Source organism: Triplophysa rosa, linkage group LG23, assembly GCF_024868665.1.
Source record: "Triplophysa rosa linkage group LG23, Trosa_1v2, whole genome shotgun sequence".
Taxonomy (NCBI): Eukaryota; Metazoa; Chordata; class Actinopteri; order Cypriniformes; family Nemacheilidae; genus Triplophysa; species Triplophysa rosa.
The window spans coordinates 11,715,143-11,739,779 of record NC_079912.1 but is presented as its reverse complement, the minus strand read 5'-3'; the positions used below and the strand labels follow the sequence as shown (position 1 = coordinate 11,739,779).

Genomic DNA, 24,637 nt, shown 5'->3' with positions numbered 1-24,637 from the left:
AAAGAAAGTATGAGTATTGCATGTTTTGTCTTTTTTACTTTGAGAAATTGACTTTCAAAGATACTTATTAACTAACTGCAATAAACAGGCAATGTTATCAAGCAATCATGTGCTTACGAATTAGCACTTTATATTATAAACACATGTCAGTGTGGCAGCTGTACCTCTGTCTGCTGCATTATTCTGTCAAAGCAAATGTTTTGTTATGATGTCAGCTTGCAGGTTGTTAATTACACTAGAGTTGTGTTTCTGCACTGCAGGCATCCATCCAGAAACTGCATGGGGAGTGATGTTTTTGACATAATTACTGACTCACCAGAACATTAAGGCATAAACGTATAAAAATAGTTAAAAGAAAATATAAGGGATATGTCAATACCCAGACAGCACTGACAAAGTAGACTTTTAGCCAGACACTGCAGGTGTTTTCCCAATACCTTTGACCTTCTGGTTAAGTAGTAAGTAAATCTTATTAGTTCTAGTTCATTCTTCTTATTTTTATGTTATTCACTGCTTTACTAAATTGCAGAAGCGTACAGCATATCTACTTACAGTAAATACATGAAAGTAATGTGGAGGTGTGTTTCTCAATAAAGTGATTTTATAATGCGTAAGGAAATTGTTGTAACTGTTTACCCTTGGGGTGAGCGAACAGCAAACATTGAAAACTTTTCCATCTGGTTTTCATTACAGGCAGATGGCCTCAATAATTTCTTTGGGAAATTGTCCCATTCTACGTTTTTTCCCAAAAATGCAATGTCACATTACACAGTGGCCTTAAAACATTAAATTTTAAATAAGAAATGCTATAGGACACAATTTCATTGTAAAAGGTTTATTAGTGAGGTAGCAAATTAATAAATACAATCATACTGTATGGATACATTGATTTATTAAAAATATATACAGATGGCAAGCACCTTTAATTGTTATATTTTTATCAACAAGTCTTTGCTTGTTTTACCAACCTACTAAGTCATGTGACGATAATACAGTTGTTTTTATGATAAATACAGTACAATAAAGCACCTCATACAATTAATACTATTAACAAGCTATTTACAACAAGTTATTTACACAATGTGTAACGACCTTGATATGTCACATACAATTGTTGGACTCTGATGTCAATCCCTGCCCTGCAGGGTTGTATCCACTTTCTTCATTATCATAAAAAATAATTAGCAAAACTCAAACATTAGCAAAACCGTAAATGGTGCTATATAGCACTAAAAGTGGTTCTTGGCTCGTAATCAGGTTCTTCATCAACGGTTATTTGGGATGACTGAGGTTCTATAGAACCGTTGAAGAACCATCCATATAAAAAACCTGTTAAGCCCTGTAAAGAACCACTGAAGCACCAATGGTGTAGCACTTAAATGATTGGCTGCGTATGATTACGAGCCAAGAACCACATTTTTTTTAGAGTGTATCAGCAGTCCTTTGTTGCCCTAAAGCACAAAACTATCAAAATAAATATGCAAAAGACAATAAAATAATGAGAACTTTTAGAGGAATCCACAACACGTAATTAAACAAGAAGATATCATACATATATTTATATAAAACGAGTGTTTTTCTCTGCAATACAAACACAATGTTCCCTGTATGACAGATTCCTTACAAGCTTTTAGACAAAGACTATGAACTTAATGCAATACAGAGACTCCCATATAGAGCAAATATTTTTGTGAGAGAGGAAATATATGCTGGTTTAGAGCAGAAAGGCACTCATGATGGGCCCATTACAACCTAATCACCAGACTTGGCGAACTGAGCTGATGAGTGACCACAATTTCAGCACACGCTCAAATAACTGCGAATACTCTGAATGCTTTTCCTCCCACTGGGTTTTGCAGGCTGCAAAGGAATACAGAAGTTAAATAAGCAATGTTTTCCAACCCTCAGGCATTACGACGCAAAAGTAACCTGCATTTTATAAAAAGCGTGTTTAGCGTAAGAGGATATTTTATGAATCTCTTGTGATGATTTGATGGGATTTGCAGGCTGACTTTATATTATTACTTTATGTGCCATTGTAAATCGGCACGATTGTAGTACTCGTCCTTTCACAAAACGATTCTGTAGTTGTGTATAACAAAACACAAACTGACACACAAAGTGATTGTTATTCTTTGGTTTGAACACACTCAGAGTGGATCCACGGTTGTGCTGGTACAGCTCTATAATCAGCTTTCTCATTAAAGACCTGTGATAGGCCTTTATAAGCTTACAGAGGACAGGCTACCCCATACTCTGCCTTCCACCGGGTCCACATGGGCCACTTTGGGGATAAACTCTTATAAGGGTCTTACATGATGATACCACTTGTGATTTTGCACTTACCCTAGCACACAAATGTACTGTAGCTGAGCCTACCTTTCTGAGACGATGCTATTCTGGTATGAAGAAAAGTACAGCTGTCTAGGGTCCAAGGGCATCACGTCGATGTAACCACCCGACTCGTCGTTTATGACGCCAGCGTGAATTGCCGCCCAGCATATACTAGATTTCTAATAAACAAACAAATAATATATTACGGTTTTTGGTTGAACAGCGATTTGGCTTTAAGGTCAATGTTGAAAAACAAAACGCTTACATCTGAATAAATTCTGGTGCCAATGACTCTGGAAAGGTTGGGATTTTCTTCCATGCAGTTCCGAGGACAGTAAATCCTTGTAGAAACACAATATAGGACAGACAGATTTGATTATATCTTTGAGATTGTAAAAACAGTATTTCAAGAGTTGCAAAAGCTATATGTCAAGATTTATTATAGCATGGCTTAATATTATAGCAAATTTACAAGGACATTTAAAGAGGAAACTTGTGAAAAACTTGTAAAAATGTTTTTCACAAAAAAATGTAAAAATGATTTTAAATCATATTATAACCTTTTAACACTGAGTTGATCAGATGTATATACAGCCACAGAAAAAATTAAGAAACCATTCAAAATTTTCATTGAATCAGCATTTCTAGATGTATTGGGGCCATTCCAGTCCAGTGTCTGTTGAATTTCAACAAAATCAAACCTCAGAAGTGACATAAAGTCATTTAACAGCAATGTCTGACAATGACTGACAGCATGACAAGACATGTGAAAACTGTGATATACAAATCACATAAATAATATTTTTTTTATATTTTCCTAAATACATGTACAAATATTACTGTTGTATTGCTTAAAAGTTAATCTGAACTTGTTTTCTTTGCAGTATTTGAGGTCTGAAAAATACAGAGCATTTATTCTGTTATTTTGACCTGTTTCTCCGGTTTTCATTTTCTGCAAATAAATGCAAATAGATACAATATTTTTATTTCAAATTTGGAAGAAATATTGTTAGTAGTTCACAGAATGAAACAAAAATGATAATTTTACCTAAACGTATACCTATAAATAGTAAATTAAAATTGACTATTTATAGTAAATTTATAGACTATAGACTATTTATAGTAAAATAGTCTTTGAAATGGTCTCTTAATTTTTTTCGCGGTTGTTTTCCGAATTTAATGTCTATAGTTATTTCATCACAGTCTATTTAAAGCAAAATTTACCTTGGACAGTGACTTGCAGGCTTTTGGTAAGGGCATAGCACAGAAACAGTAGTCGCACATGTGATAACTTTTACTGCAGCGAAAGACAAATAATAATATTAATAGCAAAAATATACTATACGTTTATATTTAAATAAAGAAAGTTGTGTTTGAAAATTACCTGTCACTTTTGATACTGTGAATGCATTGGCACTCTGGTACTTCCTGTAACATTTTCATTATGTTAAGATCGAGTTGTCACTGTATACATGAAAGTCACTCTCTATGTAATAGGTTATTTACCCAAGAGACTGAACTCCATTTTTGTATGATTTGATGAAAAAGTCCTTTCTGCCATGTCTCGTGACATCCATCCAACCTCCATCGTTGTCAATGACACCGTAATGAATGCCTGCCCGGCAAATACTGGATTGCTAAAGGAAAATATATTCGAATATTTTAGGCTAAATATGATCAACTAAAATCAATACTTCATTTACATCTTTGCAACATGGGGTGTAGAATTGTATCAGTCCATGGGTTCGCTAGAAATCAAACCTGTGACTTTGGTGTTATTAAAGGAACAGATCACCCAAAAAAGTCATCATTTACTCACCCTCAAGTTGTTCCAAATCTGGACAAATGTATTTGTTCTGATGAACACAGAGAAAGATATTTGGAAGAATGCTTGTAACCAAACAGTTCTTGGCCATCATTGACTGCCATAGTAGAAAATAAGATATTTTGAAGAATGTAGGAAAGCAAACAGTTCTGGGGCACGTTTGACTACTACGTATTGTATTTTCTACTATGGTAGTCAATGGTGGCCATGATCTGTTGTTTTAAAGCATTCTTCCAAATATCTTTCTCTGTGTTCATCAGAACAAAAAAAATAAATAGATTTGGAACAACTCGAAGGTGAGTAAATGAAGACACAATGTTTTATTTTTGGTTGAACTGTCCCTTTAACTCCTTGGTTTACCAATTGAGCTATACAGAAAACCGAACGTACGATATTCAAAACAGCCTCTTACCATGTCATAATACACTGTTCCAACCACTTTTGTTGTGCTGTCTAAACATCCAGCAGGACACTCGTACCTTTACATTGAAAAAAATATTTTAGTGGAAGGATGCACTGAACATGTCAGTGAAGTAATACAAAGAAATACAAAATGAGACATCCCATATATTTTATAGCATTTATGTTTTATATTTTTCAAAAACTAAAGTTTTAACCTCACCTATTACATGTGGTGCCCTTACACTGGTCTCTTAGCTTTGTGTCGCATGTCACAATCTGGGCTGCAAAACAACCACAAAAGACACACAGGTGGTTGAGTTAGCCAGATCATTTCTTGCAGTGTTTATACAGTACATGCTGTATAGTTTAGCAAATCTACGGCTGGTATTACGCCGCTCCGATCCTGCAAACCTGTAAAAGCAAGCTGAGGAATTCCAGCAGGAGCTTATGGTGGCCAACAGCATGAGATCCCAGCGTTCAGTCCAAACCCCCTTTCAGCAAAGGAAGCAATTTAAAACCCACAAGTATTCATCAACCCCAAAGCAAACATGCTCAGCAGGGATATCACTATTATGAGAATACAAAAAACCTCCCTGCTGCACAAAGTGACGTGCAACATTAAATACATGTTTGAAAAAATAACTGCACGGCATAGTGAAAATGACAGCTCCGTGCCTGCTGAGTATCAAGACAATCTGAATGAAACAGAAATACAAAATTTGAAGTTGGCACTTTTATCCCCAACACAGAAAATTAACAGATAAAAAGAAAAATGAATAGGTAAAAGGGAAAATAGTTCGAAAACGCAGCTGTTATTTCAGAAAGTGGTTCCTCTCTCAAAACTAAAAGTATATTCAGAAAACTACAGCTTACACATCTGTTCTTCGCTCACGACTACATTTGGGCGTTTGGTTGGACTTGGGGCCCGTAAACGGGGTCCAGGGCTGTGAGGGGCCTCTGGTTCTACAGAATTTCTTTCCTCTGTTTCCTCACGTGGGCTTTGACTATTTGTTCCATCACCTGAAAGTGAAAATGAGCAGTCCTGTTAGTGACGAAAAGCATGCAATCTAACATGTAATGTTTATTCGTTTTTTCCTGAACCATGTTTATGCCTTGCAGAAACTGATGCTATTCATCAAGCAATCTTTACAGTACACGATTGATCAAACACAATAAATGTATGGACTATGTCAATGAAAGCTGTTTAATTACAGTATCTTGTAAAAGTAGACTTATAACAGTTGAGTCATGAGGTTTATATAAACAAACCTTTATAACAAAGGTTTTCTCTGCACACTCCTCCATAGCTGGGTGGACAGGCGGAGCATGGGGTGCCATGTTTATACGGAGTGTAACCCCACCAGTTACCTCTGCATAGGTCAAATCACACAGAAAGAGATTGTTACCAACGAGTACAGTATTTAATGTTGAAGGTCCAGTGTATGAAATTTAGCGGCATCTAGGGGTGAGGTTGTGAATTGCAACCAACAGCTCACTCCCCCCTCTCTTTCGAAGCACTACGGTGGCTGCTAATAAAAACATAACGCTTCACTATGTAAGATCTTTATACACCTTTGAACACATAATTAAGTATATTAACATGCATTTCTGTCAATAGATCCTCTAAAACATACACACGGACATTTACTTTATGAATATTAAATGATAAATTACTCACTTTGGGGAGTAGTTGCACACGAGATAAACAGCCTTTGCCCAGATCTGGCCCCACACGTTCATGTTGTAGCACACATTGATCGCACAGCCAATTCGACTACTTGTTGCCCAAACAAGCTGAAATCAGTAAAAATGCACATTTGTCAGTCAGTGGCCTAAAATTAAATCTGCATGCAATCTGCATCTATCTGTATACACCAGTTCTGCCTTGACATAGTCCCTATTAATTAGTCTATTATGAATGTCTCCTAATTGTTTACGTAACCTTCATGTAAATACTTTCCCTCAGACTGAACATGGACTTCTGGTCCAGTGCTTTTGGATGTAGTACAAACTTGGATACAGCTGACCACAACATCCAGACTAATAGACTAAACAAGTGGTTTAGACTCACAGACAGATAACTAAAATGTGTTCAGTAGAAATATTTTGTTGCCATTTGTGGTCATTGCTCAGGTCCTTCGATGCCTCTTATTTAACTTAAACCTACATAAGCGTAACTCTGCAAATTGTTATCAGAAAGCACAGGGCAATTTCTATTATCATTTCTAGCAGTGAGAGAAGCACATGGATATTGGCAAAAGTAATGATGAACGTGTTAATATTTTTTTGGGTCAGCGTCGATAATTTCACAATTTAATTAAAACATGAAATTAACAAAGATATATGTGTAAATTGAGTGTTTTTAGAAGCAGAAAAATCCACAGAGTGAAATTATAATATGTGTAATACTTTACATTATTGTCAACTAAACTGTTATTTTTAGTAAAATACAAAAGACCAAATACAACCAAATATTGACTAACCTTGAATGCAATTTTATCAAAAAGCTAAACAATTGAATAAATCCAGAAACTGTAACAAAAAACATTATGAATATGGATGATCAGCAGATTGAACTGTTGCAATGCGCCCATGTGTGGAGTTCTCCAAAAAATATAGATTAGACTCCAAACAATTAAAAAACATCAATTAAAGTCCTAACTAGCAGAAACAGAATACACATTAAACTTATAATTCCTCCAACTGGACTCACGTTAATTTTAGCATTGTTTTTAAAATCCTGTCACTGGTGTTCAAATCCATTAATACGGCGATTACTGTAATAAGAGATGTTTCATATATACAGTCATTACATCTACCTGAGTATAGTGAGTACAGACTGGACCACTGCACTTAAAAGGGCAGTATGGGTTACATTCCTGTGGGTATGGAAATGAGTAGTCTTTGACCTCATCATACCAGGCCTGTACATGAGAAGTAGGCGGTCGATACCTGAGGTGAGCATTCAAACAGAATTATTCATGGCATTGTTGAAAAGTTACCTTTAACTGCATGGTATGATGCAGAATAAAGCCAAAAGATTACTACAGTCCATTTAAACACATGGACTGGCACATATGACCTCAGACCTAAATAACAAAATGTCATTCAGAGATGTAATGCTACTGATCGATAAACTATTTGAAATCCAATTTGAAATTAGTTTGTTTCAAAGGACCACAATGTCACATTGGTACCTTGACTTTTGTTCCTGGCAAATTTCTTAAAAAGTCCAGTGTGCCCTAACTGTCAAAAACTGTGTTAAGCCAATCAATCAGATTAGCGTTTGCCAATTCGACAAGGTGATTTGTAGATTTGTCAGTGAATAGACTATAGGCATTCTGTTCCATTTAAGGCTGAAACTACAGTAAACAGTGATTTACTATAGTAAAACTAAAACACATGTTTAATGCTGAATTCTACAAAGTAGCAGTTCAGTTAACGCAATATGTTGACTAGCGAGCTCACATTTCTACCAAAATAACACGTATTCAGACCTTCCCCAGTGAACTCCCAGATTCTGACCAATGTGAGGCAGCAGGCCAGCTGGACCGTGTTCCCACAGACAGGTCTCGGCCCATTCCTCAGCACTCCGCTCCAGTTCAGTGTCCCAGACCTTAAAAAAATTCAGACATTAGATTTACATGGGCATGAGTAGAGCGTTCTTTTGTGTTGTATTTGTAAATCACTCTGTGTAATTGCCAAGACAACAAACAAGTCAGTCAATGGTTGTTGTGGTTTATACTTGCAGAAAGAACAGAAAGGCTTCTTTTATTTGGGTTATTTGTCTTGTGTATTTATTGTAATGGCACAATGGATTTGGATACTGTAATTTTCTCCATATGTCCTTGTTTCTGTGGATCAGTTTTCTGCAGTTCCTGCTTTGTGTTAACGAAATCATTTCAGTCTATTGAAAGTCACTCACATGTGTACAGTAAGCAGCCCCCCCGTCCATCTGACCCACATTTTGCTTTTTAATGAAAACATTCAAATCAAACTATTTATTTTGGGAATTGCTTATTGCTTACTTTAAAGCAAAACGCCACTTTCACCTTGAACAGAAAGCACGCAGAACTCAAGGTAGGAGAGAAATCTGAGCCAGAACAGCGAGGGGGTAGCGGGGGAGTTGTCCGCCCTGTCACTGCCCATACATTTGACACTTTTTCCCTGGGAAGTCCCAAAGCACAGTCTAGCGGTAAATCTGCTTCAATAAGGTCCCCAAAATAGCTCCTGTGCTCTCAGAAACAATTGCCTTAGACATTAATCCTTGAAGTGAGCACCTGTCAACAGGATGCCTTGCTTTGCTAACCCATCAAAGTGAGCCTTTATACTGTAGAATTACCATAAGGAAAAGGTTAAGAGACATCTATGAAACCAGTGGACAGACTTCATTCAGTTAATTATTACTACATGAATAACACAGATGCCTTTAGGTATTATGGTGCATTATGGGGCAAGTTGTCACAAAACCCAATTTTATAAATGCGGTGGTTTTGTGTGCCAATTTTATGTAAATATACATTTCAAAACCCTGTCAAATTAGAATACTTTGTCATTTCTATTATCCAATAAAAAAATCTAATTTTAGGGCTGTCAAAAATGAATCGCGATTAATCACATCCAGAATAAAAGTTTGTGTTTACATAAATAATATATACATGTACTTAAGAAAAATATAAAATATAAAAATTGATAAACATTTATATGTAAATTCAATTAATGGTTAATATAAATAAATACATCTAAATATTTCCCAAATACTGTATATGCATGTATGTTTTTNGGATTTACTATAGTAAAACTAAAACACATGTTTAATGCTGAATTCCACAAAGTAGCAGTTCAGTTAACGCAATATGTTGACTAGCGAGCTCACATTTCTACCAAAATAACACGTATTCAGACCTTCCCCAGTGAACTCCCAGATTCTGACCAATGTGAGGCAGCAGGCCAGCTGGACCGTGTTCCCACAGACAGGTCTCGGCCCATTCCTCAGCACTCCGCTCCAGTTCAGTGTCCCAGACCTTAAAAAAATTCAGACATTAGATTTACATGGGCATGAGTAGAGCGTTCTTTTGTGTTGTATTTGTAAATCACTCTGTGTAATTGCCAAGACAACAAACAAGTCAGTCAATGGTTGTTGTGGTTTATACTTGCAGAAAGAACAGAAAGGCTTCTTTTATTTGGGTTATTTGTCTTGTGTATTTATTGTAATGGCACAATGGATTTGGATACTGTAATTTTCTCCATATGTCCTTGTTTCTGTGGATCAGTTTTCTGCAGTTCCTGCTTTGTGTTAACGAAATCATTTCAGTCTATTGAAAGTCACTCACATGTGTACAGTAAGCAGCCCCCCCGTCCATCTGACCCACATTTTGCTTTTTAATGAAAACATTCAAATCAAACTATTTATTTTGGGAATTGCTTATTGCTTACTTTAAAGCAAAACGCCACTTTCACCTTGAACAGAAAGCACGCAGAACTCAAGGTAGGAGAGAAATCTGAGCCAGAACAGCGAGGGGGTAGCGGGGGAGTTGTCCGCCCTGTCACTGCCCATACATTTGACACTTTTTCCCTGGGAAGTCCCAAAGCACAGTCTAGCGGTAAATCTGCTTCAATAAGGTCCCCAAAATAGCTCCTGTGCTCTCAGAAACAATTGCCTTAGACATTAATCCTTGAAGTGAGCACCTGTCAACAGGATGCCTTGCTTTGCTAACCCATCAAAGTGAGCCTTTATACTGTAGAATTACCATAAGGAAAAGGTTAAGAGACATCTATGAAACCAGTGGACAGACTTCATTCAGTTAATTATTACTACATGAATAACACAGATGCCTTTAGGTATTATGGTGCATTATGGGGCAAGTTGTCACAAAACCCAATTTTATAAATGCGGTGGTTTTGTGTGCCAATTTTATGTAAATATACATTTCAAAACCCTGTCAAATTAGAATACTTTGTCATTTCTATTATCCAATAAAAAAATCTAATTTTAGGGCTGTCAAAAATGAATCGCGATTAATCACATCCAGAATAAAAGTTTGTGTTTACATAAATAATATATACATGTACTTAAGAAAAATATAAAATATAAAAATTGATAAACATTTATATGTAAATTCAATTAATGGTTAATATAAATAAATACATCTAAATATTTCCCAAATACTGTATATGCATGTATGTTTTTTTGTTTATAAATACAGAATTAATATGCACAGTACACAGACATATAATATGTAAACACAACACAAACTTATTCTGGATGCGATTAATCTTTTAACAGCCCTCCCTACAAATATTGTATTGTATTTTTAACCAAATATTTCATTTTTTAAACATTTAACCAACCTCTAGAAAATGCAAAGGAAATAAATAAAACAGAACAACAAATAACCATAAATAGATTATTCAGCAGTCCAAATGATGGGGAAAATAATTGTATTCCCCCAAAAAATCCAGCTAGTAAATAGCTAGTAGCCTATTCACTGATTTGCACATTACTAACACTGAATCTGAAAAAGTCAACTGATTCTGTTTGCAAAGGGGTCTTGAGGCCCCAAAGAATCCGACTGCACTTACACAAGCTCTGTAAAGGAAAACACGCCCTGTCAGCGCACATGCTCACACTCTTTTACATAGCATTGTTTACTTCGTTTGACACCTCATTAGCTGCAAGTTTTTGTCATTTGGTAACATTCCAAAAAAGTGAAATATTTCCAACGTCCCTTTGGGAGCTTTTTTTCTGTGGGCAAAGAGCTATAAAGAGTCAATGTATAGGTTTAAAACGTATGTGTGAATGTAAATGAGTGGGTGGCTGTTGAAATGAGGGTCTGCTGATAACTCGCCACACTGCAGTCCGGATTTCTGCTGTTTTTGTTTCACCTTGGATTTCAGAATTGGTTATTGTAAGAGGCTGTGGAGTGCTGGAGCAGTGGATCATCACATTCCATGCCTCCACATCCATCACACCATTTCCTATTACTTTCACTCTGCTGAGCTACACAAACTCCACTCCTGACACCCAATTCACAACAGCCTGTAAGGCATCCCTCATACCATTGCCCTTGTTTTTGTGAAAAGCTGTGCTATATATAGGGCGATGACTGGCAGAGGTTAATGAACCAATTTTTTGAGGGGGGTACCAGTACATTCACCTGGGTAAGGGATTTTTTTTTTAATTTGCTTAAAATTAATATCAAATTTATTGTCAATGAGTCATCATGAACCTGGCATTCTGTCATATGTCACATCATTTCATAAGCAGATCTGTCTTACCATGTATTCCATATTTGAAGCTGGTGGGTAGACCTGTCCCCTGAGTTTGTTATGAAGGTCCAGGATGGCCTGCATGTCACTGGCAGTGATGGCCCTCTTTCCTCGTTGTCTCCCCACCGCCCAGTCTCCATCATCATCCTGGTACTTCTCCAGAAGAACGCCCAGATCAGTTGCATTAAATAGCACCATTGCAAACACACCCCGGGTCACCAGCAATAGAGAGAATAACCACAGCAATGCACAGGTTAACTGACTCATAGTCTGTGAATGCTGGATTTGGAGAGGAGATCTTAGCTGATGACGTCCAATAGTCTTCTTCTGGCAACTGTTGGGAAGAAAGGGAGTTTGACAACTCCACATTTACGGCATTTATTCATTTGAAGATGTTTTATCCAAAGCAACTTACAGTGCATTTAAGGTATACATTTTTTTAGGCTATGTGTTCCCTTGGAATCAAACCCATGACGTTTGGGCTACTAACAGGTTGAGTTACAGGAACTCTGAAGAACTTGCAGATAGAGAACAAAAACAGCCCTTACGAAAATAACCCATACAAAAAAGGTTACTTTAGTTAAACCATGGTATAAATTCGTCACGGTTTTGCAACAGTAACTATTGTTTAATCATGTTATTTGTAGTAATGAAATAATAGCCTAATAATACAAGTTGTACCTTCTAACTACTTTCCATGGTGCAACTTAATTGTTTCACAATATTTCTACGTAAACGCGTTAAAAATGAACAAGCGTGACGCAACAGAACAATTAACTGGACGCAAGTTACTCAAAACGCAACGTCAGTTTGACGCATACCTCGACCAATAAAAATAATAGCAGATAAAATTCATGCAAGAACACGTCTGTCTGAACGCCACAGGCGACAGAATATAGCCTATAGCCAGAATATATATGTTAAAACTGCATTCGCTATATAATGCTAAAAACGCACGCAAGAAAACAACGTATAGGCTACGAGACAAATCAAATAATTACTTTGCCAGTGATTCAAATCAATTAACGCATGCAAAACCCATCAAATACATAGATAAACTGCTGCAAAACGACTCTGAATGGAATTGTCTGTTTTTAATCCGAGTTACAGGTTAGAATGTCATAAATACCTTAGATATGCGGTGAATGAGCAAATAAGACTAATCGTCTCTCATCTGTTCAGATGCCGCAGTTCTGCACGCATTGGTAGAGGAAACAAATGTTTTTGGCAATGCGATGCATCAACTTATTCCATAAAACATCTGAAACCAGGCACATTCAAGCAGTTTAATGAGCATTAACGCGAGTTTCCCTCTTTTGTGACAGAATGCAGCATCTCTTCAAATTCACACTGTACTTGTATCGAATTTTTATGCAAACCACACCTCCCAGTTAACCCTCCAGCTTTACTTGGACCCAAAGACATAATATTTACAAACTGTGGAACTCTGTGACAGGTGACAGAAAGAGGGGCTGAATATTATGAAGAGAACAACAAATTGTTATCCATTTCGATATACACACGTCATAGGTAGGAACAACCCTTATTCATGTTCTTCAATGCCTCTTCTTTTAGAAAATGCACGTAAAAGTGTCACTCTTCTTTCCATGTTTGTGCTTCCAAACCAAAAGCAGTTTTTTTAATAACTGTCTTAATAGATCTCTACAGCATGACCTTCCACACTGTAAACAGCAATGACCCAGGATTTGTTGGTACTTGTCTAGGTCACTGGCACAAGGCCTTGACCGCAGCCATCATAATGCATAGCCTGTGTGAAGAGACCAGCACTCTCCACAACTGAAATAGAAATGCCACACTGCTCTCTGTGCCAGCAGGGGCTTGCCACAAAACACTAATTCATATGCCACATAGTCATTACTTCACATTTAACTTTCTATATATATTACGTAAATATATGGGCTGTCAGCACATAAAACCTACCTAAAACTTCTAAATATAATACGTATATATGAAATTATTTATGTACTGTAAACTTGCAGTTAAAATTGAATATTTAAATGGAGATTGGAGCTAAAAGAATAATATGTTTTATTTTGAATAAATGTTTATATTTCTTATTAATTAAAAACTAATCCATGTTCAAAAACTAAGCTTTAAGTATCAGAAACGGAAAATTTACCAAGGCTTAAATATTCAGGCCTATGTTATGTATCAAAGATTATAGACATTTACTGCCCAATAAACTGAATGAACTCAGTTATTCAACACCAAATGCTACTCAATGTCTCCCTCTGTCTTCTATGAATGAAGTGGAATTTTACAAACACAAACGTCAAGCTGATGGGATTTGTCAGATAGCCGTACAAATGAATCAACAGGATGACAACAATAATATTTTAAAGGGTAAAAAAGTTACATAATTTATAGGCTATATATTTACTGGTGAGTGTGTGTGCGTTAAAATGTTCTAAATATTGTGTAAATGTCGGTATAACGAACCACCAGCAGATGGCGATTTTTTACAATATAGGCCTATGCAGCTTAACACTTACCGTAACTTCAGGGCATGCTAATAAATGACCATTCCAGTTCTTATATCTAGCTCTACCCAGTGACAAATAAGCTACTAGAGATGAAAAAGAGTATAGCATTGTAGATTAAAGCTTGAATAAATCATCAAGCAAACTTTAACATGCTCAGGTAAGGAAAGTTAGTTTGCTGTAAGTTAACTTATTGTGGTGCGACTGGTTAAAAGACTAGCGTCAGACTAGACTTCACTTATACTGTGCCCTAAGAGTATGTAGGCCTACTTTTATGGTTACTTCGAGAATATTCATTTCAACATACCATCATTTTAAACATACTATTTTTAATTTCGAATACTAGTATTTTAGGACAGATAGTATGCGAGAAGGGTCGCGCGCAGGGTCGTTTTAGTCGCAAGATGGCGATAACGAGCTATAATCTTCGTTTGAGAGATTGGAGGGATACTGTTTGGAAGTTTGTAATTGAGGTACAGTAGATTACAAGCATAAATGCATTGTAATTATTTCAATTTTTAAAAAATGTTTAATACTCAATCATAAACCATAAGAAACAAACAGACGTTGTCTGTATTATGTTGACTAAGCTGGGGATGCGAATGCAAACAAACTGTCACACAAAGATATTAAATAAAAAGTGATGCAAATGAAAGAGAAAGCAGTTTACCTTGAGCTTGATCAGTTCTTTTGTAAGTGCAGCAAATGCATTCAATGGCTTTTATTTAGACAATCTGCTGTGCCGACACACAGAACCTTATTGTATATTTTACATCAAAGCCATCCGGCACGACAGGAGTTGTTCAGGGGATCCGATCTGATCTGATTTTCATGACACAATCTTAGTTGATTTTCATACAGATCTTCGCTGTGAATTTCTCTCTATGTCAGACCCTGTTTACCTGCTCCAAGAGTACAGTTTTTCACTGTACATGTCAGATTTACGAATATGTCAAATTCTGTGTGTGCATTACTAAATTATGATCTTATTTCTGTATAATGACTAAGAAGAAATCAAATAAAAACTATTTATCACATCATCCCATGGTTGTGTTTCACAGGCAATTTTAACTGAAGAATACTGTATAGAGCTTGCCTTTTGTGTTATGAGAGAAACAACATTAAGGCGATCAGATCATTGCCTTGTCACCATTTATAATCAAACTGGCCACTGCTTATTTTTCTGATTGAGAAGGGACACAGCTCACTGGGTTGCATCCTCAGAACTGGGAACTCTGAGTGGTAGCCCACCGAACTCAACAAGATTTACAGCTGAGAAAGTTTTAACATCCGTGCGCCAACATCTGTCAGGATCTCCTAACATGTTTTATTGTTGGAGGCCTTGCTCTCTGTCAAACAGATGTGTAAATTCACGCTACTTTAGTTGTCATAAACCACTAAACACAGTTGTGTAATTTCAACAGTTCTCCTCACACCATCTTCAAGAATGTGAGATTTGCAGCTGGTGGGATAACATGAGTTACAATTTGTCTGTATCAGCTGTGACATTTTGTCAGTATTGGTTTTGTATCTACTGCGTTGTTCCGGGTAGCCCCGCCCACACTGAAACCAGGGGGTAAGGGTTTGGGCATGCTTCTGTTATCCCCCGCTGGTAGATAACGTAAGGACACCATCTGGTTGTAAAAAACATGCTTCCTCATTGATGGCCATTCAAAATTATTTGAAAGGGATAGTTTACCCCAAAAATGAAAATACGTTCATCATTTATATACCCTCATGTCATTCCAAACCTGTATGATTTTCTTCTGCAGAACATTTTGAAGATCATTGGTAACCAAACAACATTGGACCCCATTGACTTCCATTGTATGACCATGAAACCATTGAGACATTTCTCGAAATATCTTCTTTTGTGTTCCACAGAAGAAAGGAAGTCATACAGGTTTAAAATGAAAATGATTTTTTGGGTGTACTATCCCTTTAAATGTGCATTCTGACGAAATAATCCTTGCCAATGTTATAATTTCAATGTTCATGCAAAATGATATTCAGTAAAGCAAGAGGTTAAGAAACACATGTCTGGTTTGGTGTCGACCAAGGAGAACTTGAGCCTTGTTGATGAGGCTTTAGAGGGACGGGGAAGCTGGGAAACAATGCTTAACACCATTAGCCCATCGCAGCATGTGAGCTGAGAGAGACAGTTCGGCATTGCACAGGGGATGTTTACAGCCCGTTCTGTTGCTTTTGCAGCAGACCAGATCTAGTGTCTGTGTAGAGCTCCAGATGCTGGTGCTTTACTGCTGGTTACCCTCCATTACACCAAGCTGTTTTTTTCACATCCTCCAGGAATTACAATTTGAGTACATTTACACTGGTGCATTTGGAAGAATATTATTCAAATAAAATTGCATTGCATTGCATTCAGAATAAACATTTTATCAGCATTACTCATTAACTTACTGTTGTCAGCATCATGCTTTACAATTAAAGCTATAGGCTTCACTCTTAAAAATAAACGTTCCTTAAAGGACCAGTGTATGAATTTTAGCGGCATCTAGTGGTGAGATTACGAATTGCAACCATGGCTCACTCCACCCCTCCCCCCCCCTTTTGAAGCACTTTTGAGGGCACATTTTTGCTTCTTTGCCGAAGGAGATAACGTATTTATGAATCACGCTCTGTGGAGCAGTTTGTCCGTTTAGAGTTACTGTAGAAACAACGGGACAAATTCCATGCAATGGGACCCGTGGTGCTAGATAGAACTACTAATATGCACTCTTTAGGTGCAAAGGTGTACTTTTTGAAAGAGTAGCAAAAGGTTGAGTTCGGTTGAGAATGTAAACTTTCTTCCAAGCTGTGTAGTATTCGTTAGCATAATGCAAAGTCTTTTTACATATTACAATGAACGGTTTGGTATCGTTGAAATTAGGGACAGTATTCAAAGGCCAGCAGAGGCCAGTCTGAATTTAGCCACCTCAGTCGAGAGGAAGGGTGGGGGTGAACAGATTTGTTGTGGGGTCCTGCAGAGGGAAGGAGAGAGAGAGGAAAAGAGAAAAAAGCACACCAAAAAGGAAGAATGCTATCTGCGATGGGTCCCAGGAGACATGAAAGCAAGAATCGAGGGAGCCAAGTTTTCATGAGCAGGTTGCTGGTCGGCCACGTCCCGTCGCAAGCCAAAGACACATTCAATTATTCTTCTTGTCTGCCATCAGTTGCATTCACCTGATGTTTAGCTCATAGACTCACATGCCAGTTTATCACCTGCTCTCCACATACAAGGTAAAGCCTTTGATAAATCCACAGACTGCATTAAACTTTAAAATGTAATTTTTTTAAGGACTGCATTGATCTTTTACTGCGATTTGGTGCCACCTCATCACATTGTGGTTTTATACAGATTAGTTTGCTTCAAATTGACTCTACAATTATTTTCATAAATATTTATTTTAGTTTTCTTGGTTGTAAGAGATTAGCCTCTATTTACAGACCCAAAATGCTTATTTATACTTGAGCTGGACTTTGTGTGGTTTTTACAATGAACACCATTTGTCATTTGACCTGGGAGCTTAAATCAAAACAATGCTGTATAAACCTAATGAGGCATACGAAACAATGAGGCTAGTTAGAAGTCAGATTAGAGATTAGTCAGCCTTTGATCAATAACTTTAGTGGTTAAATATAACTGAATAAAGTCTAAAAAGGACAGTTCACCCAAAAAATGTGTCATTATTTACTCACCCTCAAGTTGTTCCGAACCTGTATGAATGTCTTTGTTTGGTTGAACACAAACTGTTCCAAAGTAGTCCATTTAAGTCGACGGTGCCCCAGAACTGTTTGCTTTCATACATTCCTCAAAATATCTTCCTTTGTGTTCTACAGAACACAAAAGTACATAATCTTTCCTACTATGGTATAGTCTATGGTTCCCCAACTGGTGGTTGCTAACATTCTTCCAAATATCTTTCTTTGTGTTAAACAGAACAAAGACATTTAAACAGATTTGAGTGAATAATTAATGACAGAATTTTCATTTTTTTGAGTGAACTATCCCTTTAAAGAAAAGGGTTTACTTAAATTATTTAAGTTGTATTATTATGTATTATTTAATCACCTCCATGTTGTTCTAAACCTGTACCTATAACAGATAATAAGTTGAAACAATGCCATTGTATGGCCTTAGAAGATTTGGAATGTAGGGCACAGGTCATATACACATCCATAGTTGTTTTATGCATTTTTCTTCTCAGTTCACCCATGCACTGTTCTTCACCTACTTCCCATGAAACTTCCTGTGAAACACAATCTTTTGAATTATTTTGCATATTATTCACAACTGCTGCATTCCATTAGGTTTAGAGTACATGGCTTGCTAGTCTTTGTATGCCATTGGCTGTATGCCGCTCCTCTCTCACAGCTGAAAGTAGAAGAAACGGCTGCGTCTGTCCAATAGATCAAAACATTTCTGGCATCATATTTCCTTGTGATACTTTTCCCAAGTCTGCAGAATTTGGTGGCTATGAGTGTGTGTCTGACCACTTGCCCCACCCCTCTACCAGAGCGCACGAGGCAGGGCCTGCTTTCACCGGGTTCATCGGTTTCATTCGCCTCTCGCAAGATCACATGCATAGTGTTTGTGTAGAACTGGGCCAAAGTCAACGTTTTCTTAGAAAGATTTAATTGTAACCAGTTCTCATATCAAAGAAGTAGACTTACAATTACAATGCACAAGTGGAAGTGGAAACAGAGCATCAAAAGGAGCAGGGACGAGGAAGTTTCTCAGAAAACCCCATAATAACTATCAGATCTGACTGTTTTTGCGACATGAAAGAGAGACAAAGGCAAGAGAAATTTAAATAAGAATAACTCGAGAATAAAAAACAAACTTTGAAGCGAAATGATTTTCAACTTTATTCAGCAATACAAAATACATCCTTAACAGACTGGATATAAATTATAAATTGAAATTGAAATCATACGTTGAACACATATTTCAAATAATGTTTCTGCTTTAATTATAATAGTTTCTGGTTGAAATGAATTTGCTTTGCTTATAAGTCTAATTTAAAATTGTTTCAACCTTGTTTATTTACATTCTAAACCTTAAAACAAAACTCTTGTTTCGAGAAAAACCGTAAATGAATGTGATTGAACTTGGTAATGGGTTATTTGAAAGCTGTCTGATCTTTGCAATGATGCACAAAATGGCAGGTATAAATAACAAAAACACTTGCTTCATATTAAAACAGCCATTTAAAATAATTTGTATAAAAAACTATGTACAGTACAGTTCAGATGATAAATACCTTGTTACTGAAAGACAGTTATCAATGCAATACACATTTCCCCCTAACTGAGTGCCACTGTTACGCATGCATTGTACAGACAATGAACTTGTGAATATAAAATAAATGTATACACAGCAGGTAAAAATCACCATGAATAAACCCAACTATTGAAAATATAAAAAAATGTTTAGAAATTTAAAAAATGAAGATAAGGTGCATTTACATATCAAACACGTTCTCATATTAATCTGTCTTAACATTCCATCAGAGTACAGAATGCTTAGCCATCCTGTTAAATGATTTGTTTTACAAAACAAATGTGGGGTCGCAAATGTAAAGGGTTTATATTTTACTTCTAATCTATATTTATGATCTTCAAGCACATTTTGACATTTCTGTGCCACATTACATTTTTACAAAAATAAAGACTGTTTTAACTGGTTGAACCAGCGTTGCTATGTCGAGCTCCATTTGAAAGCACCACCAAAAGTGTTTATACTTTATAGGTAAATTTGCCTATAAATGACAAATTAAATTAATGTCAAAAGAAATTACACAGATTACTTTTAGAAATTGGACATATCCTAAAAGACACCCAAAGCATCACAGATGACGCTGGTGAGAAGAACAGTCATGCCAGTGATGTACAGTACCGCTTAAGAGCTTATTATCTCATATGAAGCACCTAAAATCAACCCTCAGGGTTATTATACGTGACATCAAACAAAACAGGCTGCTTGACCCAAGGTCTGTTGTTTAACTTGGACTTAAACAGTATTACTGATAATCACACCCCATTGTCTGTACAGCAACGAATCTTGCAAAATACAACCTTGAGAGTTACAGTTCTAGATGCCCATTACACTTAGCCAGCAAATATAAACATTGTTAGACTAATTTTGCTGACAAGGCTTAATAAGAGTCGTGTCGATTAAGACTATGGCTCTCCTCTGAATACCGTAAGCACCAATTATGTATTGATCACAGTAGAGTCCCCCTTAGTAAAGAGCCTATATTTCCAATAAATGATTTAATAAACAAAACAACATTAATAGTAATACAAAGTATAGACGTGTAAAAATAATTTATAAACATACAAAACATGCTGCCTTGCAACCCGTGATCCTATATGGCCCATATGTACAAAATGGGGGATGCAGGAATGTTGTGCAAATTCCCACGAGGGAGAGCGTCTCTGTGATGGGGCATGTGCCTGTGTTTATTTGAACCAGTGCAGGTAATTTGAGTTCACAGCAGGAAAGCACATGTTGTTACTGCATGATCCTCCGTAGCTTGGAGGGCACATGGAACAAGGTACACCTACTTTATATGGGGCCTCACCAATCCAGTTTCCCCTGTAAACAACAACAACATCATGCTGTTAGGTATGATATGCATAGATCTGATATGAATTTGTTCATACACAGTTACTTTATATTTGTAGACTAAACCCAGTTTGGGAAGTAGAACGTTTACCAACTGATTTAGTGAAGTGTCTTGAAAAACAAGCTTTAAATCAATCTGGGTTTGCTAGTTCTCAGCCAGTATGACAGGTCTCCAGTTTAAAAATATCTGGCTAAACAGTAGCATAACAACGTACACAAGTGCACTGCTTTATAAGATTAAAGAAAGGAGGTCATAAGTCACATGCTAGACAAGATTATGGTTCTTTGATTCCTGAATTAGAGGCAGAATTCCACTAAAATTCCACATGCACAGGAATGCAAGAGGTCGTCTAGGTCTTTGAACCAGAAGACACTGTGTGTGTCCACGTCAAAAATCTTTTTAACAGAGAAGTGTCAAGTTGCTACTTTAAGGTTTGTGCATGTGTAGGCCTAACTGTTGGTACAGATAATTTGGACTTACTTTGGAGAATAGTTGCACACCAAGTATGTTGCCCTCTTCCATACAGAACCCCACACGTTCATATTATGGCATGTGTTGATGGCACATCCTATTTTATTTGAGGTTGCCCACACCATCTGGTAACAACAGCAATATGGTCAAAATGGATGCACACCTGAAAATGATCATACAGTAAGAGGGTTGTTGCACCACGATGATCATCTCACCTGAGTATAATGGGTGCACATTGGTCCATAGCACTTCAGGGGGCATCTGGGATTGCAATCTCGGGGGTAAGGAAAAGAGTAGTCCTTTACTTCATCATACCAGGGCTTCACCAGCTGCAAAATGGATCTATACCTGCAAGCAATCCAGACATTGAAAAACTGAAATCTTGTGAAAATGATAAAACACAATAAAATCGAACATCACTGCCCACAGACAGTAAATAAGTGTGAAAATACACACCTTCCTGTTCGGACTGAAAGATTCTGACCCAGAAATCGAAGAAGACTTTGAGGACCATGATCCCAAATACATGTGGAGGCCCACTGCTCTGCTGTCTTAGCAAGAGTGTCATCCCACACCTAAGACGAAAAATATGTTGCAATCAGATCCTTTGACAAATTCTTGCAATAAATCATTTTGTGAAGGGACCGTGTTGGGTTTCTAAAGAATCCTATGCAGAGATAATAAAGGTTGCCAACATGCCTAAAAAAACAAGAGTGTTTGTTTCTGTAAATGTCTCATTGAAGGTATAACCTTTCTGCTTCAAGCATTACAAAGATTCCATTGATTCACAAGTGACCCGAAGGAGCCTTAAACCAAGCTATTGACAAAACAATGAATGCTGTGTCAGCATTTTGTCCTAGACTAGTGACCACAAAAGACCATTGAATAATTCCTGCCTTGTTTACGGTAAAATCGATTACAAAATTCAAGATACTCTCCCAAAATAATCCAACATTTGATTAAATCAACATTTCGGATACTGCATGACTGTGCACTTTTGTAGGTATTTCGGTGCACATTGATCTCTGCTGTTGAGGATCTATTCTGGTGGTCCCTGTCAATTAAATCTGCCCAGCAGCTTCTGGTGCCAAAAGGACACGGAGACATTCGTCATTTTTGCACCCTGCGAGTTAGTTACACGCGCGCAATTGCGCGTTGATGTGTTCAGATACAGTACAACAGCAGCGGCGCGCTTTCCAGGCAAAACGCCAGACTGTTACAGAAATAAATATATAAACGCTACTGAACCCGGTGAACTGAAAAACAAAAGTTCAGAATTCAGAACTGTACAGTTCAGAATCAGATATTTAGAAAGTTTAAATGATAGAGACTTACCATATACTCCATGTTTGAGGCTGGGGGGAAGACTTTTCCTCTGACTTTATTATGATAATCGAGAATGGCAAGCATGTCATTCTGGGAAATATAACGCTTCCTTCTGGTTTTGGCTAGGTTCGCAGCCTCGGTGAGATATTTGGGAGGCGCGGAGGCAGTATCAGTGAAATTGCTCGCTGGAGCAGATGAAGACAGACTGGGATTGAAGGCTGCCAGGGCACTTGCTCCACAGGATATACACAAGAGCAGAATGTCGATAGCCAAGCGGTTTGCATTCATGATTGATGTCTGATATGTGATAAACGGCGAACTTCCTTTGGTACAATGCCTGCCTGTAAAATGTAAATATTTTTTAATTTACTATACTAATGATGAAACCTCATTCTGCCAGTAATATAACCGTAGATTCGTATGCAGTCAATTATGCTAATTATTGTTTAAATGAAAAGGAACAAAAATGGTTCTGAAATATATTAACGTATTAGGATTTCAGTAAAAATATAAACGAATATTGTAAATTGTAACATAAATAGCCTACAGAATCTTTTTTCTCCAAATAACAAATGCAAATCAAATTTCGTGTTTAAATGAAATTTTACGCATATAAAATGCAATATACAAATGTCACATTAAACCAACAATCAAATAAAAAAGTAGCAAATTGCTTTTAAAAACACAAATTTCCATACCTTCTGATAAACGTAAGAGCAGATATAAACACGTCTCTTCTTTGTCAGTGTGTAAATAGCAGCAGTTTTGGTTTTATTCTCAGAGATCTCACTCTCCCTGCTGAGGCGCGCTGTCGGTTTATATACGGCTGCGGTGCCGGTTCAGGAAATGTTGCGGCTTTGAAGGTGCGCGGGGTTCCGCCCCGTCCGTCACCTGAAACGCGACATCATCGTAGACGTAATGCTCTGTTTCTTATATCAGTTTTCTGGCAGTCAGATCCAAGCAGGCTTAATCAAAACATCTGCTTTTAGTTTGCACAGCTGGCAAGAGTAGAAAAGAAAAGAAAAGATAAGCGAGTGAATAATCCAGTGACCCCAAAATGCAATGAGCCATTTGACCCAAATATGAATGCGAACTATAGGATAGTTAATGCAACAGAAATGAAAAGTAGACTAACTTCTATCAGACGAATAACAGTCCTATTAATTTAGGCATACATGTAAAACCGATGTTTATGGGTTTTGCAAAGACTAGTAAATCATTAAAATATGAAGTTGAAATACAACCGTCGAGTGGCTAAAACAGTCAAGGTATTATGACATTCAAGAATAATTGGAAAAAAAGTTTTATACAAGGGCTATGTTCCAGCTATTCACCACTTTAGTTTTTATGTCTTGTTTATGATAATTCATTAGCCTATATAGATTACATTTGTATATTTTGAGTGGCGATACGTGTCCAGCCAATTCAGCGTGCCATAGCAGTTAGTAAGCCAAGGGCAAAACCCCCTCAGCAGTATAATCATTTTCTTTGGCAGCTGGCGCACAAATTAAAGCAACGTGACGCAGAAGCCCCCCAACCCTACCCATCTGCACAAAAGCTAGTGGTTTCCAAACTTTCTTGGAAGTGATGGAAGAGCTAGAATTGTGAGAAGATGAAGCAGTCATACATGATGAAATCTGTACAATTTTATGGGGCAATCTGTTTGTGTTCAGTCTGCAAAGGGGTAAATGACAGGAAGTATCATGTTGTGGGTTAGATATGCTACTTCAAGATGCTTCAGACTGTTAACACACTTTGTTATTTGAAAATTAGGTCACACTTACAGTTTGTAGGCTTTACTTTCATTTTATTTTATATTTTTATTATACTTTAAGCAAAGTAAAAACTTTAAAGTAAACAAAATATTTCAGGTTGTG

At 37.0% G+C, this 24,637-nt stretch overlaps 2 protein-coding genes across 3 annotated transcripts; both read right to left on the bottom strand.

The window, feature by feature from the left end:
• Positions 1-1,013: 1,013 nt before the first annotated feature.
• On the bottom strand, positions 1,014-13,088 carry crispld1a (cysteine-rich secretory protein LCCL domain containing 1a). Of its 2 annotated transcripts, XM_057322884.1 has the most exons (15): positions 12,960-13,088; positions 11,840-12,164; positions 9,467-9,585; positions 7,381-7,513; positions 6,240-6,355; positions 5,831-5,931; positions 5,435-5,581; positions 4,782-4,842; positions 4,572-4,638; positions 3,841-3,971; positions 3,719-3,762; positions 3,559-3,631; positions 2,600-2,675; positions 2,380-2,513; positions 1,014-1,860 (listed from the first exon to the last, which is right to left on the bottom strand). In XM_057322884.1, the coding sequence occupies exons 2-15, from the start codon at positions 12,095-12,097 to the stop codon at positions 1,809-1,811; spliced, it is 1,512 nt and encodes a 503-aa protein (XP_057178867.1). In that variant the 5' UTR covers positions 12,098-12,164; positions 12,960-13,088; the 3' UTR covers positions 1,014-1,808. The 2 variants fall into 2 exon arrangements, with proteins under 2 accessions (XP_057178867.1, XP_057178868.1); XM_057322885.1 differs by lacking the exons at positions 9,467-9,585; positions 11,840-12,164; positions 12,960-13,088 and adding an exon at positions 8,059-8,151.
• A 6,120-nt stretch (positions 13,089-19,208) lies between these two features.
• On the bottom strand, positions 19,209-23,584 carry pi15a (peptidase inhibitor 15a). Its single transcript, XM_057322756.1, has 6 exons — positions 23,459-23,584; positions 22,770-23,101; positions 21,891-22,009; positions 21,650-21,782; positions 21,444-21,559; positions 19,209-20,932 (listed from the first exon to the last, which is right to left on the bottom strand). Exons 2-6 carry the CDS (start codon positions 23,046-23,048, stop codon positions 20,797-20,799), a joined length of 783 nt encoding a protein of 260 aa, XP_057178739.1. The 5' UTR covers positions 23,049-23,101; positions 23,459-23,584; the 3' UTR covers positions 19,209-20,796.
• Between the last annotated feature and the right edge of the window lie 1,053 nt (positions 23,585-24,637).